We start from the raw sequence: 18,629 nt of genomic DNA, 5'->3' as shown, positions 1-18,629 counted from the left end.
GTTCATTCATATCAGGGTATTGGGAAGCTAAAAATTTGGAAAATGACTCAGATAATATTAGGGGAGCGTAAGAAACTGTAGAGAGCATCCCAGGGAGTGTTTATCCAGCCATTAGTATGCATGATTGCAATGTGGAAATAAAATCATAAAATATTTATCCATTTGATGTGATAATTAACAAAATGAGCTCTTGTGTCAAGGGCGCAGACGTGTGTGCCTTCCTCTACGCTGTAGCCTTCACTGAAATTAAACCTGAAGGCAGTAGCATCATCAAAGCAGAACTCTTTGGTGACAAAATAATCAAGACTGCTCTTCAGAAACTCTGACAATTTTTCTTAAAGAATCCATGGCATTTCTTAAGGATGCATGTTAAAAACAAACACTTGCTATACATCAGTAACATCATAACAGGTTCAGAAAATGAAGTTCTCAGAGGACATTGGTGTGTGAAATGGCATGGAGGCAGTTACACTGAAATGATTAGGCTGATCTTGAGACTTCACTATAACTGCATCTAAAATAAAACTCACTAAAATAAAATTGTGAAAGTGTCATGCTTCATTTAAGTTCCAAACAGCATTCTACTTTACCTCTTTAAGATTCCCACTTGAAAAACCCGGAGCCATGGCAGTGCGCACTTTCTTCCATTGTTCATCTTTCACAACCAAGATAGAACCATCCATGGACCGTTTCAGATCATACTTCTACAAAAAGAAAAAAAAAATTATATATATATATATATATATATATATATATATATATATATATTAGTATGTAAAAGGCACAAATGATGCTATGAGTAATTGAAACTCCTCACTCACTAATTATTTTACAATGTTATTTCAGGTTACAAATTGTTCGGCATATCAATATAATAAATAAAATAAATTGAGTAAAATAAATAAATAATACATGGATCCCCTCAAATTATCAATAGTATGATCCCAGTTATTCTCATTAGTAATATATAATTACCAACCGTGAGATGGGTAAGGCCAATCTATAACCTAACAGGATAGGTTAATTTGATCTCAAAAAAGGGAAATTGGCTAGGCTTAAAATGGCCCGCAAGGGCAGCTAGCCTAGCATTTACCTAAGAGCCCATGAGTGCTGGAGAAATCATCAGACTAAAGAAAGCTCAGAGATACATACCCCCTCTACTGCAAGACTCATGCTTTTTCATTCAATGCAACTCAGACTTGGTCTAAAAACTCATCCATTTCCATCAATGTATGTGTTGAAATACCTGCAGAAAAAAGTTATCTTTTGATTACCTGAAATTTAGCCGATTGCGGTTCATTTGCTTGCAGCTAAACACTTGTCTATTTGAGTGTGATACACACACACACACACACACACACACACACACACACACACACACCTCAAAGAATAAGCCAATTTGTCCTGCAAAGCAGGAGGCTAAAACTTTAATGAAGGTGAGTGCTTCCACCCATCAACAGAGGGCTTCTATAGAAGAATTACAGTTTTCAGTTTACAGATTTTAGTTGACAGTCACCAGGGAGGCACAGTGGTACAGCAGATAATGCTGTCACCTTATACCAAGAGGTTCTCCAGTTTGATTCTTGGCTGGGGTGCCTTCTGTGTGGAGTCTACATGCCCCCCCTGTGCTTGTGTGGCTTTCCTCCATATGCTCCAGTTTCCTCCTACATTCCAAAGTCGTGGAGTAGGTGTACTGACTACGCTAAATTGGCCATTGGTGTGTATGTGGGGTACAGAAGAAATATGAAATGCTAGCCACCCAGCAGTGTGAATATTGGCTCTAGATGACTATCACTGTTGCAGTGACACCCAACCCCATATGCAAAAATCATAATATTGGGTTGCTTATACTCTCTCTCACTCTCATTCATTCTCTCTCTCTCTATATATATATATATATATATATATATATATATATATATATATATATATATACCCTAACTATAACCCTGCCCCAAGTCTAAAATGCAGCATACCTTTAAAGGCAGTTTCCATAACACTAGCGCTATTCAGACATATTTCAGCTGAATGTTTGGCAGGGTCATGGATAGAACATTGCAAAAGGAAATCTGCTACATTTTTCAATGTACTGAGTTTCACCATAACTTTAACTGATGATATGTAAAAATATTCACAAGGGTAATCATTTTGGTGGCAACTTCCAAGAACTGAAAACCCCATATTTGTATGCAGTAATGCTTCCCCCATCCCCATCATTTTTCTTAATTTAGTTTAGCTGATGGGGTACTTGTTGCCTTTATTTAACTGTGTCTCTACAGTAATTTTAACTGTTTAGATTATGGTTCTCACCTTTTGTTTAGCAAAAAACAGACAAGGGCCACACACCCTCACACCTCCCATTACCCCACCCATCTCCTTCCTCTCCCCACCCATATTCCACCCATTTTGTGACATCATCGTCATGTCATGCGAGGAGGAACGCCCTTTTTTCCATTAGTCATGCTTTTGTTTCTATTAATTTACTAAAATTTCTGTTAAAAAGCAAAGCAAATCTGCCAAATTTAAACTCCAACATACATCTCAACATCTCAGAGCAAAAATTCTGGACAAAGCCATAAATAAAAGTAGGACAAAGGTTCAAAAGTAGGGACAATTTTTAAATATTGCTCTTACAGACTTAGAAAGTTGACAGAATAACAGGTTTTGCATTACCATTAATTTTCTAAAGGGGATGAAGTCTGAAACTCAAATGTCTGTCATTTTTTTTAACTTCAGTCTTCAAATTTTGCCACTAATTTGCCAGAAAACCACCCTTTTATAAAAAAAATGGACCAAAACTATGAGGCAAAAATCTGTACAGCTGAGAGGTATGACTTACTCTGATAGTCTGTTTCTTTTTTGAAACAGAATACCGGAGTTTGTACAGTGTTATCCAGATTACTGGACAATCGGTTTGAATTACAGATAGTCCGGAAAAAATGGATAGGTAGCAAAGCTCATTTATATACATTGTAATATGCATTTGTACTCATGCAGTCCTTACTTTTATGTACTGCGTCTAGGTCAAACAAAGCCAGGCATAGTCTTTCTTCTGTATGTATGTGTGTGATTTGAGTCCTTGGTTAAAGTCACTTTTTTCTGCTGCTATGCATATTGTTTTTCCTTCATGTTATTCACCTCCTGTCCCTTCCTACAATGCTTCAATTTTTTTTTTTTTTTTTTTTTTTGCGAAGTCTATGTTTTCAGTTTCTTCAGGAAGTTTTTTTTAACCTTTTGAATCTTGTAGATCAGAGTGTATGTGCTGTGTCTTTAAGGAGCATGCCAAAGACTGTACATGCACTTATAAATTTCAGACAAGCACAGTCACTAGTGCCATTTTGAAGGCGCAGCCACAGCATGAGCATGCATGATCGCAGTTGTTAGTTTGTATACAAGTTACTTTAGTTAAAGTCAGCACACTTCTATAGTGATGTGTTTCTATAAAATAAAGCTGCTTGAACAGAACCCACGAAGACTCTTCTATTGTGTCCAAAGTAGGAGAGCGACATGGTGTCAGAACCGGGATGGCAGAGAATAATATTCGAGCCATGAAGTGCAGAGACGACAGTGAAGATAAAAATAAGACAAACGAGCACAAAAAGAGCCAGAAAAGAATAAACGGTAATGAGAAGTAGCATGAACGGTTTATTTGATAAAAAAGACAAAACGGGGCATTACAAGGGCACAAACCACATTATTAAGCAAGCAGAAGGCACAAAAGGTTTATTAACTAAGGGAAATGTTTAAAACGACGGTATTTGATGAAACAATTAACAGTAAAGCAAAATGAGTGTGTTTAAAGCAAAGTGAGTATTTTTGAGGCAAAACAGGCATGTTTAGTGTAAAACGAGCACAAGAAAAGTACAATGGGCAAGGGCTTAAACGGCCAAAACAAATATAATAGGGAAAAAAGGGCATATTAAGCATGAATAAAGCGAGGCGACTGCATGTGTTTTGGCAAAGTGCTGTGTTTTGGCAGAACTAAGACTTTGTATTGTATCACGGGCATAACTAAAGTTATTCAAAGTATCTTAAAGTGTGTAAAAGTGCTCACAGTGTGTGCTTATTAAGGTACATGTATTTCAAAGAGTTTATTGTGTGCAAAGTGCAACTATTTTGTGAAATACAGTCAAATCATAACACTTTTGAAAAGTTTCTTGTGCTGGGTGTGTCTATTCACAAAGTGCCTTTATTACAGAGTGTTTATTGTACTGTAAAGAGTTGCCTAGCAAGGTACCATTTTGGGGAAATTCAGTATGTTGTGTGCAGTTTATTCGCAAAGTGCAATTAATTCGAAATGTTATTGACTTTGGGCAGGAGAAACCCAGTTCATTCACATTGTGAAGTTGTTTGAGATGTTTCTTAAAATGATGACAAATGACTTTAACAATGCAATAAATTACAAGAGTATTACAGTGCCCGAGAGACTTATTTTGCAAAGTCCAGTTATTCAAAGGGACTATGCATTTGTCCATTAGTATAATTTCGAGAAGCACAAAGGCATTGGACAGAGTTACAAATACTGGCATAAATTTCTGGCATATGTGCATGACTGCATGTTCATGCTTATTTGCAAAACTCTTCACTAGTATGTGTTAATATGGCAGACGGATTTCAAAAGCCCCTTACCTCTTGTATTTGATTAGAATATTGCAGAGAATTGGAGAATATCTGACCAAGAGTGATATTTTTATACAAGCAGCTTATGCAAACAGAGATGCACTCACCAGGGCATTCATTTTGCTAAACCTAGCTGGGTCAGAGGCCATAGAAAGAGAGGGTTCATTTGTGTGTGCACAAGCAGTATATGAAGGAGAAGGTGAAAACCTTCATATTGTTGTACAGGCTGAGTCAAGGGAAGACCCCGACTGTTTGAAGCACAAATATGTAACCCCCAGACAAATGTTACATTAGAGAGGCATTTGTTTTACATGAGAGATCAGAAACTAGGGAAAACTTTTGCAGCTTATATAACTGACCTGAGAAACAAAGCTAAAATGTGTCAGTTTGGTGACTTAAAAGATGAGCTGATAAGGGACAGGCTTGCGTGTAGTATTAATAATGCTGTTGTGAGAAAGATTTTGCTTTGTGACAGTGATTTAACATTGAGCAAAGCCATAGAGATTTTTCAAATCCATAAGGTGACAGAAAAAAACACAAGTATGCTTGCAAGTGACAAGAGCATGATGGTTTCAGTGGGTTCCAGAGCAAATGTAGCTAGCATGCAATACATGGCAAACAGAAGCAGGCCCAATCACATGGCAGCTACAGGGTTTCCTGGGAGGACACATAGCTTTCCAGGAACTTCTAAGAAACTAAAACAAACAGTGAGAAGGTCACACACAAAAAACAACCAGTAAAAACTAAACGAAAACTCTAGCCAAGTTAGACCTACCACTGCGTGATCTCTCAAACCTCTTGCATCAGAGGCACATGGGATATATGCAAACAACCCTTATGAACATCAGATGTTTCAGCCAATATGGCGATTTGGAATCTTCGTGATTTATTTCTTTTTAAGTCTTTTCAATGGACAATTTCAGGTCAATAAAGCCAAACCTCACTAGCTATAGATATGCATATTTCACCCTTGTTATGAACTCATCAGCACAGCACAAGCAGAATGTTTGACTAAGCATAAGATACAGAGGGTTGTTATAGCCAGCAGATGTCCATTACCATTAGGGTGACTGCAAAATATCCCAACTAAAACAAAGAGTGAGAAGGTCACACAGAAAAAAAACAATCAGTAAAAACTAAATGAAAACTCTAGCCAAGCTAGAACTTCCACTGAGTGACCTCTCAAACCTTTTGTATCAGAGGCACATGGGATATATGCAAACGACCTTTATGAACATCAGGTGTTTCAGCTATATGGGAGTAAGCTCAGTGCAGTACAAGCATGAATCAGCAAAACCAAAGTCTAGCTTTATTGTCAACTGTCGCAAATGTGGTTCAAATCATGAGTCTGGGAGAAGTGCTTAGCATTTGGCCAACAATGTCACAAGTGTAAAAAATGGAACCATTTCCAAAAGTTTTGTAAATCAAGCAAACCTCACACAGGTTGTAAAGAAAGATCACACAAAGAAGAAAGTTGATCAAGTAGAGCTAAAGCAGTCAGCTTTCTATGTAGACAGTATATCAGTGCTTGGTGAAACAGTTGCTGCAGTGAATTTATTAGCAAGAAGCGAAGTGTTTTGCACTGTCCAGATTAATGGAAAATCCACAGAGGTTAAAGCAGGCACTGGTTCAAAGTGTAATGTTATATCACCAGACACATTTGCTAAAGTGAGAACCAATGAACAACTCAATGTGGCCAGTAGTGCGAAACTTGTTGCTTATGGAGATGAAGAAATTCAAACCAAAGGCTCAGTGATGCTTTCATATTATTTGGCCAAGAACTGTTACAACTTGTTATTCTATGTAGTCCAAAGACCGGTACAGTCTTTATTGGGTATCAACGATAGTTTGAGAATGAATCGGATTTCTTTTGCTAAAGAAGTTCATCACATAAGTAGATTTCTGAGTTCTAATTTGTCTGAAGCCATTTTCTCAGAGTATGCTGATGTTTTCAATGACAAGTTGGGCAAACTTCCAGTTATGTATTCCATGAAGTTAGACCCAGAGGTCACTCCAGTAGTCAGACCAGTGAGAAGAGTTCCGATAGCTATGCAGGATAAAGTTAAGGCTCATATGGATAAAATGGTGCAGCAAGGTGAGATTTGTCCAGTCACAGAACCAACTGAAGCTCACAAAACAGGCTCAGTCGAAATCAGAATATGTATTGACCCAAGATATTTGAACAAAGCATTGAAGAGACCATATCATCCAATATGCACAGTCAAAAAGGTCGCAACTCTAATACCAAATGCCATTGTTTTTTTCTGTCTTGGATGCAGAGAGTTCATTTTGGCGAGAGATGCTTGATCACAAATCTTCATTTCTAACTACTTTTGGTACTCCGTCTGGCAGATACAGATTCCTAAGTATGTCATTTGGAATAAATTCTGCAAGTGAAACCTTTCAGCGTGCAATGGAGCAAATTTTTTTGGGTTACCCTTGTACCATAATACTAGATGATTTATTGGTTGGAGGCAAAGGTGAAGCAGGGCATGACAGAAACCTAAAGAGAGTTCTACACAGAGCACATGAAGTAAAACTTGAAGCTCAATCCTCTGAAGTGCAAATTCAGACTTCCAGAAGTTACATATGCAGGTTATTTATTTACCATTACTGGCTTAATACCAGATCCAACCAAGCAAGTAGCTATTCTTGAGATGTCAGCACCAGACAATGTACAAGCTCTACAGCATTTCCTAGGCATGGCCAACTATTTAGGCAAGTTTATACCAGAGTTGACAGGACCTTTAAGAGAGCTAACATGCAAAAACGTTGCCCGGTTATGGCTGGAACTGCACCAGAAGACATTTGAAGACCTTAAGCAGAAAATTGCCATCCCACCTACATTAAGATACTATTATGTGAAAAAAACAGTCACTCTTTCATGTGATGTTCTGGAATTTGGTCTTGGCACAGTTATACTTCAAGAGGGCAGACCAGTAGCCTAGACATCTGGAACACTTACCCCAAACTGAGATGCAGTATGCTCAAACTGAGGAGGAGCTTTCAGCAACAGTTAAAAACAAAAAAGAACCACGTCCAAAGCACTAGGCAGAGAATTTATTCCAAAATTACTTCACTTACTAAGCACTTTCACCATTACACATGGCATCATCAGAGTAAGTAAAAATCAACCACATCAAACATTAAATACACAGCCAATCACATCAACATCCAATAAGAAACAATGAAAATATACATTAATTTGAATAAATAAATATTAAACATTAAACGTGTCCACACACAGTAACATTTAAAACCATATTGCCAAAACTTGTATTGTGAGGGATACCTTGTCTCAAAAATAAATATATATATATATATATATATATATATATATATATATATATATATATATATAAAAATAACATCCACATAAATAGGCGCATAGAAAAATAAAAATAAAAAATAAAATACAACATACGCCACTGTTTACATTATATTCTATTAGCCCTGTCTTTTAAAACGGGTTTTAAAGAAATATATTCATTCTAACCCGGTGGGGTTGTAGCATCCAAACTTATTTGCCATTTGTATTCTAATAGTTCTACCTTCAACCTTTCATCTCCATCCCTCTCACACTGTATCACCCTGTCAATAACAAAAAAAATATATATTTTTAAAATCAACACAGTGTGTGTTATGCATATATAATGCATTGTGCATGTCCTTATTTTTTATGGCCCTCAGGTGTTCTGCAATCCTGTCTTTTAACCTACGAACAGTTTTGCCCATGTAGAATGTATTGCAACTAACACAAGTGGCAATATATACCAACTGTTGTGTATTGCAACTGCACCTATCTGGGCACCTCAAAGTCTTCATATAATTGGACACCAACACATAAGGTCAATCACTGATGAACCTACAAAATGTACAGGTTCCACATTTATACATCCAGGAACACTTATAAGTAGTTCTGTGTCCCTCCAAAATTTCTTTAATATTTCTTCCCCTAGAATATACTATTTTGGGAACATTCCCCAAATCATGTTTCATAGTTTCGTTAAATACTGTATCCCATACTTTTTTCACTACTTCAACACCATCAGTAGTTTAACTATTGTATTTCATTACTAGTGCCTTTCCTACCAAGGTGTTGGTCTTTTGAGGTATATCAGTGTCTTTGCCCCTTAAAATAGGTCAGTCTTTTCTCCAAGACTTCATTCCTGATTTTTAACAGCATCTTTAGGGGATATCCCTTGTCTATAAAGAAACCAATAAGGGTAAAAACTTCTTTAATACAAGTTTCATCATCGCGTACAAGTCTTGAGAGTCTTACCATCTGACCCTTCACTATTCCCCTTTTTTATGTGCGGGGTGGCCACTATTATAATATAACAAAGAATTACTGTGGGATGTCTTCCTAAAAATATTAGTATGTAAAGTGTTAGCAGATTTAGTCACTTTAATGTCCAAAAAAATCTCTTTTTCGTCCCACATGCTGGTGAATCTAAAGAAGGTTGTGGTGCCATTTAAATATTCAACAAAGGACGTCGCTTCATTCTCACTGCCCTTCCAAATTATTAATATATCATCTAAAAACGGTTATAAAGAGCAATCTTGTCAATGTATGGTGAATGAAATACAAACTTTTCCTCCCAATATAGAAGGACCAAATTGGCAAATCCAGGGGCACACTTGGCCCCCATTGCCCACCTGAAATTTGCTGAAATATTTCCCTTCAAATGTCACAAAATTGCTCTTTAACACCATTTCCATACATGATGTCATCATATTAATTTTAGCAGCGTTTAATTTATCACTATTAACCAAACTTTGGGTGAAATATTCAACCCCCACATCTTGTGGAATTACTGTAACTAGATTAATGACATCTATACTTAAAAAAGACCAATCAATGCTGACATTAGAAACCCTATCAAGTTTGTAAAGACAGTGCCAAGACTCTTTCAAGATGTGTGGAACCCCAGCCACTACCTTCTGGAGCCCTTCATCCACGAATGCAGCCAAGGGTTCAGTCTTACAACCCCAAGAAGAAACTATAGCTCTAAAAGGGGGTCTCTGGTACCTTTGTGAATTTTAGGGATACTAAAGATAACAGGTGTGACTGGGTGTTCCACATTTAAGAAATTAAATTCTGTTTCAGTCAATGCCCCCTGATATAGGGCATCAAATAAAAACAAATTAATTATGCGATAAGCTATGTGCAATTCATTAATAGATACCCTGTGGTAGGTGGTGTGGTCACTCAATATTGCTTGCATCTTGGCTATATAATCCAACTGGGACATAATAACCACACCACCTCCCTTATCGGGTTTCATAATTCTCAAGTCCTTATTGTTTGCTAACTCAAATAAAGCATCACTTTCCTGTTGGGACACGTTTTTGACAAAATGTCCCCCACATTCAGTAATGACCGCATTCTTGATTCCCATCATGCATAACTTCTCAAACGTGGACACATCTTTGTTACTGGGGGGTACAAATGCACTCTTCAACAGCCCCACATTTTTTTCATCACATACAACATTATGGTTGTCCTTAAAGTAAAGGGCCAAATTTAACTGCCTGACATACATTTTAACACTAGTAAGCACAGCCACTATGTTCGTTCTAAAATTAGGTACAAATGAAAAGCCTTTAATCAAGACATCATGATGAACTTCTTTAATGTCAAATGCACTGTAATTGTAAACATTGAAATTGGATTTGGTGAAAATTTTACACTGTGACAACAAGTTCTCATCATTAAAATATAATTCTTCATCATGGGTGGTGGAGGATGAAATTTCCCCTAAAACACAGTCAAAGTCAATGTCAAAGTTGTTTAGTATCTCCTCCTGTTGTTGTTGTGGCATTGTTTGTTCTGATAGTTGTTCACCCGTCGCTGTCCCTGGTAATTTGGGACCAGAACATACTGCTGGTTTTGTATCCCCTCTCCTGTTCTGTAATAGAGCAGATCACTTTAGTGGTGGATATTAGTCTAGAAAAGCATCAGATGTAGACGCACCATTGTCCGGCACTCCATCACCATTATCGTAATCGTCATTGATGTTTGCACAACTCTCATCATATTGCCCATGACTGTGTTTGACAAACCCATAAGTCTGATTGTTTTTGTAATCATCCGTATCCCTGGCTAACTTTTTAATTTTCGTTTGTATACTTTTCTCAACATATTTGTCAATGTTGCTGAGAACATCCCGATAGTGTTGTACATTTTGAAAAAATAATAAATCCCCCACAATACTTTCATTGAGCTTGGCAATTTCTTTCTCAAGAATAACTATCTTATTTCATTATTCTTGACAATAATATCTAACATTTGTAGACCTGTCTTGTTAAACAGATCTATCAACTCTTTGTAGGCTTGCGTCCCTTGGTCTATACCATTTGGATGTTTCCAAATCCTTAGTCCCTTGGGAACTTGTTGTAAAGATAGATTTAACAAAAAATGCATTGTCCAACTGCAACGCCCTGTATTTTCTACATTTAGTCCCAAATACTTCTAACTGCTGTTTAACAGCAAGTTCCATGGCTTTACCTTCCTTCGAAACTGTAAAGTCAAAAAGAGGACCTTGAAAACACTGTTTAAAGTCACCACCAACGTTGTTGTAGCTATTACAGTACCGTTTTTCACCTCTCGCGTCTGTGTCATAGTTATTACCAGATTGTCGGTTTTCACCTCACTCACCTGGTACATGACTGTTGCTTGCACATTGGTTTTTCACCTCCCGCAACAATAACATTCTTGTTGTTAACATTTCCAACAGCTATTCCGTTGTTACCTCCATTGGACGCGAGTGGCGAATGCAAGGTGAACAATTCAGCTTGCGGATCCGTTAACGTCACTGGGACAGTGCATGGAACATCAAGATCAGTTAGGAGTGACGTCATTCTCCTGACTGCAGCAGTTAATTCATCAACGGCTACTTCCATAGATGCAAAAAGAACCACAAGAAACAAAAGTGCTTGAATTCAACTCTCAACAAACTGCCACTCGTGCTGAAGTCGGGTTCAAAAAGTCAAATGAAAATACCCACAGGGTACAAAACTGATAGCAAAAAAGAACCACGTCTAAAGCACTAGGCAGAGAATTTATTCCAAAATGACCACTTACTAAGCACTTTCACCATTACACATGGCATCATCAGAGTAAGTAAAAATCAACCACATCAAACATTAAATACACAGCCAATCACATCAACATCCAATAAGAAACAATGAAAATATACATTAATTTGAATAAATAAATATTAAACATTAAACGTGTCCACGCATGTGTGTGTGTGTGTGTGTGTGTATATATATATATATATATATATATATATATATATATATATATATATATATATATATATATAAAACATCCGGATAAACAGGCGCATAGAAAATCCTACCCCCCAATGGGGGGTGTGGGGGGCGTAGTCCCCCACATTATCCCAATAGATTTACTAAAGATATATCAATGCATTTCTAATGGATATACTTTCTTATAATAGTGAATAAATTAAAATTAACCACCCATTGTGGGGGGATGTGCCCCCCACACCCCCCTTATTTAAAATTCTCACTCCTGGGTTGCAATGCAGTGGGGCAGGAGTTGATTCCATTTTCAACCAAATGAACTTCGACCAAGTGAGCTTTCAGTCAAGTGCAATGCCTGGTATCATTTTCGACTAAGTGTAATTCGACCAAATGTATGGAATCCATATATATATATATATATATATATATATATATATACACACACACACACACACACACACACACACACACACACATATACAGATATACATATGTATATAAATACATATACCTACACGACTCTCTCTCCCTCTCTCTAGATATATATATATGTATACACACACACACATATAGGTATAAATACATATACCTACATGACTACAGATACATATATATAATATATATATATATATTATATATATATATATATATATATATATATATATATATATATATATATATATATATATATATATATATATATATATATATATATATATATATATATATATATATATATATATATATATATACATATTTATTTATTTATTTATTTATTGCAGTTGGTTTACCAGGATAGTCCATTGGGCCACGAAGAACCCGTTTTCAATGGAGTCCTGGGGAGAAAAGCTCCAAAAGAATAAATGTACATTAACATTTGACAATAATTTCTAGGTACATTGTAGTAAAAGAACATAAGCAAAATATAAAAGTTTGTTACAATTAGATAGTAACAGCCTTGGTATATGCTATAGAATCAACAAACACAAACATAGAAGAAGATTAATAAGCAAACATAGAAGATGAAAACAGTAGGTTATGGTATTAAAGGGCATGTAGTAGAGTTGGTTATATAGTAGAGTAGGTTATGAGGGGTGGGTGCATGAGCACTCCCATAGAGATGCTAGGTGTGAGAAAAGAGATTTCTTGAAGGTAGAGTGATTAGTGGTAATGCGGATGTTAGGTGGAAGAGTTCCACAGGCGAGCGAGGCTGAAGGAAAGAAGGTTTTTGCCTGGGGGATGAGTGGGTTTGTGCACTTCTAGTAGATTCTGATTATTGGACCTTAGGACTCTGTTTGGTAGGTGCATTTTAAGGGCAGAAGAAAGGGAGGGACAGTTGGAGGGGTTTAGAATCAGCTTGTGGGCTAGAGTTAGTTGAGTGTAAGTGAGATAGTTGGGAAGTTCTAGCCATTTTAGTTTTTGGAGGGAGATACAGTGGTGAGTGGAAGACCTATGAGAGGTGGCAAATTTAGCAATTTTGTTATAACATGAGGAGAGCTGTTTTTTTAAAGAGGACTGAAGATTTGTAAGTAGAGGGGCACCATAGAGAAGGGAGGGATAAGAAAGGAAGTAGCTAGAGTGGTTTTAGTGGTGGATGTAAGATAGGCATTTTGTCTATACAGCATGCCAAGTTTTTGATGTGTTTTTTTGATGTTTTTCTGGAGGTGGGAATTAAATTTTAGCTGGTTGTCGATCTGGACCCCGAGTAGTTTGGTGTCTGACACTATTTCGAGAGGTAGGTTATTTTGACTGGTAACTAAGAATGAGTTAATGTTGGGGGGAGTGAGTTTAGAGGGAGTAAATAACATTAATTTGGTCTTGGTGGCATTGAGAGCTAGATGATTTCTTAGCATCCATTGCTCTGTGGAGGAAAAGGCATCTTGAGTAAGTTTTTGTAGTGTGGGGATAGAAGAGGCAGAGCAGATGATAGTAGAATCATCAGCATATTGGATGATGCTCGAGAGGGGGATAGATTTGTAGAAGTCATTAATAAAGATATTGAAGAGTAGAGGACCCAGTATGGAGCCTTGTGGAACTCCAGTAGGGGCATTTAGGTAAGAGGAAGCTGCTTTTTTCCATTTAACAGCTTGATTTCTGTTTGATAGATAGCTAGAGAACCAGTTCAAAGAGGAGGTAGAGAGGTAGAGTTTGGAGAGTTTTGTTAGGAGCAGACTGTGAGAGATAGTATCAAAGGCTTTTGAAAGATCAAGGAGTATGGTGGAAACAATTTGACCTGAGTCACGGGCTTTGTTGACGATTTCAAGAAAGGAGAGAAGGGCAGTCATGGTGCTATGATTAGGTCTGAAACCGTGTTGTGTGGGGTGATAAGTTTGTTATCTAGAAGATGAGGAAGAAGTTGGAGTTGTACACATTTTTCAAGGATTTTTGAAATGGGGGACAGGATGGCTATGGGACGGAAGTTATTAATGCTGTTATTGTTACCACCTTTGTGTAATGGTATGATAAATGCTTGTTTCCAAATTTGGGGAACTGTGCCTTCTTGTAGGGAGCGATTAATTAAGATGCTGATGGGATAGGCAAGGCTTTCAGCAGCAATACTGAGAAAGTAAGATGGGATATTATCAGGAGCATTGGTACAAGGTTTCAATTTCTGAAGGAATTTCTTAATGGTAGCAGTAGGAATGGGATTTAAAGTGAAGAGAGTGCAGTCAGGGGGTGTTGAATTCTGGGGTGGTAAGGATGAGGGTGGGATTTGTGTAGAGTAGGGGATAGTGGGATTAGTGGGTGGTGGGTATGGAGTGGATGCAGAGATATCGGGGGTGGGTGAAGGGGTGTTAGGTGTTGGGGAGGAGATAGAAAAAGAGGAGGTAAGTTTGAAAATAGAGTCAATGAAGAAGGAATTAAATTGAGTGGCTAAGTCTAGTTCTGGAGCATTTGGGTCTGGGGTGGGAGTATCTGGTTTGCTGGGGTGGAGGATAGAGGATATTCCTTTCCAGAATTTTTGAGGGTTGTTTTTGTTATGGTTTTGGAGTGTATAGTAATAGTTCCGTCGATCACAAGAGATATGTTTCTTAACTTTGTTGAAGCATTTGTATTCGTTAAGGAGTGGGGTTGCCTTATGTTTTTGGAAGCGTGCCCATGCTTTGTCTCTATGCTTCATGGTAGAAAGAGTAGTTTTAGATAGCCAAGGGGCTGATTTAGCTTTTAATCTCTTAGTCCGTAGGGGAGCTTGAGAGTCAAGTACTTTTAAGAATGTTGAGTTAAAGTATGAGACGGCATTGTCTAGAGGTAGTGTTTTTAGACAGGTCCAATTTACTGCTTTAAGTGAGTTAGAAAAGGTTATTGGGTTGAAGTTTTTTTGGTCACGGATAGTAATGATGTTGTGGGTCTGTTTATGGATAGTGGGAAATCGGTGGGTAAAGGTGGGTAGGTGGTCACCTAGTGGGTCGGGAAGGATACCAGTGTTGGTGAAATAGTGGGGATGGGAGACTAGAATCCAATCCAATATACTCCCAGTTGAGGGGTTATTGGCTGGGTAGGTGGGCAAGTTGCTTAGTTGTGAGAAATTGTAGAGGTTGATATTGTTGGTGTTTGCAGGAGCCTGGATAGAGGCCCAGTTAATGTTTACATCTCCAAGGATTATGGTTTCATTGCTAATGTTACTGGATAGCCAAGAGAGTATAAGTTCAAGTGTAGAGATGTTATCTCCTGGGGGGATATAGAGGGAAGCTATACATATGTGTTTGTGATTATTGATGTGTAGAAGAGTAAGGAGAAGTTCAGTGTTATTAAAATGTGGGATAGGTTTGTTGTAGGGAGAAACTACTAGGGAGGAGGAATATAAAAGTGCTACTCCTCCGCCCTTTCTGAGAGGTCTATCCTTTCTGATGATTGAGTAGTTAGGGGGAGTTATTTCAGAGTCCTTGATATGAGGTTTTAGCCAGATTTCAGAAATAGTCAAGATGTCAGGTTTATTGTGTATAAGCCAAGCATGAAGGTTTGGGACTTTGTTAACGATACTTTGCGGATTTAAGGAAGTGAATAATAAGGATTTAGTTGTGGTGGTTATAGAGCCAGGGCCTGGGTTGGGATGGATGTCACCTGATATGAGAGTACATATCAGGTTAGGTATAGAACAGTTTAGGTGAATAGATAGCAGTGTGGTGAGATTGTGGTTTGTGGTGAGATAGAGGAGTTTACTAGTGGTTATGGGAATTGAAATTGTGTGATGGGAGATAAGTTTGTATCGATAAAGAAGGAGGTTGTCTGAGGGGTATAAGTGGGAAATAGGAGAGTATGTTTGTATTGGGGGTGAGTTATGGTGGTTAGTTATGTGAAAGGATTGGAGGGTGAAGGAAGTAGTGGGTTGGGAGAGATGGTGGAGATAAAATAAGGAGAGGAGAAGTAGTAGTGGAAGGTAGATGAAGGAGTATTTAGGAAGCATGTTATAGAAGAGTGACAGTAGAAAGTAATGGAATGGTGTTGTATGGTAAATAGGAGATAGTATAGAGGAAGTGAAAGTTATGTTAGAAGTAAGTAGAGTAGTATTAGTTATAGAGGTGTGGTCAGGAAGAGGAAAGGAGTAGGATTGGTTAACAAGTTGAAAGTGGGGAGTAGAGTGTCTGTTGGTTTTGGAGGGAAAAGAGGAAGGTGTGGCAGGAGGTATGAATACTGATTGGAGTAGAATGGGAGTGGGAGTGTCTGTTGGAGGGATAAATGTAGACGTACTGGGGGCGTAATATATATATATTATATATATATATATATATATATATATATATATATATATATATATATGTATATATATATATATATATATATATATATATATGGATCTAGGACGTTTGATCGAATCAAACATCCGAATCCATAACCTCCGAACACACTAACAAAAAAAGCGCTTTTGTTAGAGCGTGCCAATAATAATAATAAAAAAAAAAACACTACATAGTTTCATAGGTAGGTACTAGGCTATCAGAGAAGTCAAACAAACAGCAAAGAACCAAACCAGGAAGTAAGTGCACACACAGCCAGGAAATGGAACAGCTCCTTGTAAGTTCACCAAAGCAGATTCAGTAAATCCAGGTAGGCACCAAACGAATTCAAATAATTCCTTTATTCAGAACCACAGAATAATAACACACAAGCGCTTTCGCTCAGAGGAATTCTGAGCTTTATCAAGTGACTTTCCTGGCTGTGTGTGCACTTACTAGGCTATCAGCCTGAAGGCCTACGTAAGCCTAGCAAACAAGGTTCCCTGGCTTACGCTACCCAAGAAAGTTATTTTCCTGTGCCAGTATTGAGCAGAGACACAGAAGTGATCCCGGGGTGTATTTTCTATTTCCCATTCACTCATCAAGATTTTTCTTGAAGAGTGCTAATGAAGAACTTTGCTTGACATAGATGGGTACCCTGTTCCAGAGTATGGGAAGTCTCTGGGACAAGAATCCATCCCTCCAGCATGTCCTGTTTATTGTGGTGACAAGATTTAAGTCCCTAGAGCATGTAGCTTGGAGAGATTGGGATTTCTTAAGGTGCAGCATGTCCAACAGCTCTGCGTTTGACATAGCTTTATATGTTAGGCAGAGATCACCTCGGAGTAGGTGATATGCTGCAGAGTAAAGCTGGAGTTTTTTTGAGACGGTCAGTGTAGGACATCTGTTTGAGGCCAGTAATCCTCTTTGTGAGGTACTTCTGTGGCCTTTCCAGATGCTGCAGATGTCTGTGGCCTTTCCAGATGCTGCAGATGTCTTGTGAAGTACATTCCAAAAGGGGCATTGCACTCTATAATCGGTCTAATGAGTGTCGAGTAGAGGGGAACAATGACCTCTTTTTTCCTGGATGAGAACCCTTTTATGATGAGGTGTACCACATAGAAGGACTTCCTGACTACTGTGGCGATGTGACTATCAAAGGACAGACTACTGTCCACCTGGGTCCCAAGGTCTCTTATCACACATTCGGTGTTAAGTAGACTGCTGTCTATGTAGTTGTTCATGGGTACAAAGTTTTTACCAAAGAGGATGACAATGCACTTTTTGGCATTGAGCTTGAGGCCATGGCTCTGACACCAGGCATCTGTCTCAGCGAGGCCCTTCTGTAGGATTTCCACATCATTTGGGGACTCGACTATGGCTCCTAGTTTGCAGTCATCTGCAAACTTAGTTAGCCAGAGGCCTTCTGTGTTAGCCTGTACTTCAGAGAAGTAGATACCAAACAGGAGAGGTTCAAGGACTGAACCCCTGTGGTACTCCACTTGTCACTGGTTTGAGGTCAGATTTGGAATGTGCAACTTTTACAGTGTGGGTTCTGTCAGTGAGCCAGTTGGCAACCCATCTTGTGACGTAGGGATTTATACCTAGTTTAGTGAGTTTAGCTATAATTCCAGAATGGGGGATGGTGCCGAAAGCCTTGGCGAGGTCAAAATAGTCTGTGTGAACCACCTTACCCTCATCTATAGCTTTGGTGACTGCCTCAAAGAAGTCTATCAGGTTCAGGAGGCATGATATGCCTTTCACAAACCTAACTGGGTGGAATCCAGAGTTTGGAGGTTACCGATGTCTTTGTTTATGAGTTCCATGATGTTCCATGAGTTCCATGATGATACGTTCCATGGCCTTGCAGACCAGGCTCGTCAGGCTAATAGGGCGATAGTTCCTGGGATCAGTGGTGGCTCCCCCTTTGTGGAGTGGGATAACTGTTGCTGTACGCCATTCAGTGGGCACAAAGCCTGATGTGAGGCTATAACTGAACATGGTGCTTAGGTGGGGAGC

At 38.3% G+C, this 18,629-nt stretch overlaps 1 protein-coding gene across 1 annotated transcript in view; it reads right to left on the bottom strand.

Moving 5' to 3' along the window:
* LOC122816456 (cytochrome P450 3A2-like) overlaps positions 1-18,629 on the bottom strand; it is a 525,311-nt gene that overhangs the window by 285,673 nt on the left and 221,009 nt on the right. The window contains exon 5 of the mRNA XM_044089264.1: positions 591-704. Coding sequence (XP_043945199.1) covers positions 591-704 — 114 coding nt within the window. The remainder of the gene's footprint in view (positions 1-590; positions 705-18,629) is intronic.

This window comes from Protopterus annectens, chromosome 12.part0, assembly GCF_019279795.1.
Source record: "Protopterus annectens isolate FY-2018-M chromosome 12.part0, PAN1.0, whole genome shotgun sequence".
Classification (NCBI taxonomy): domain Eukaryota; kingdom Metazoa; phylum Chordata; order Ceratodontiformes; family Protopteridae; genus Protopterus; species Protopterus annectens.
Note: the sequence above shows the minus strand (reverse complement) of the source record. Positions and strands in the feature narration are given on the sequence as shown.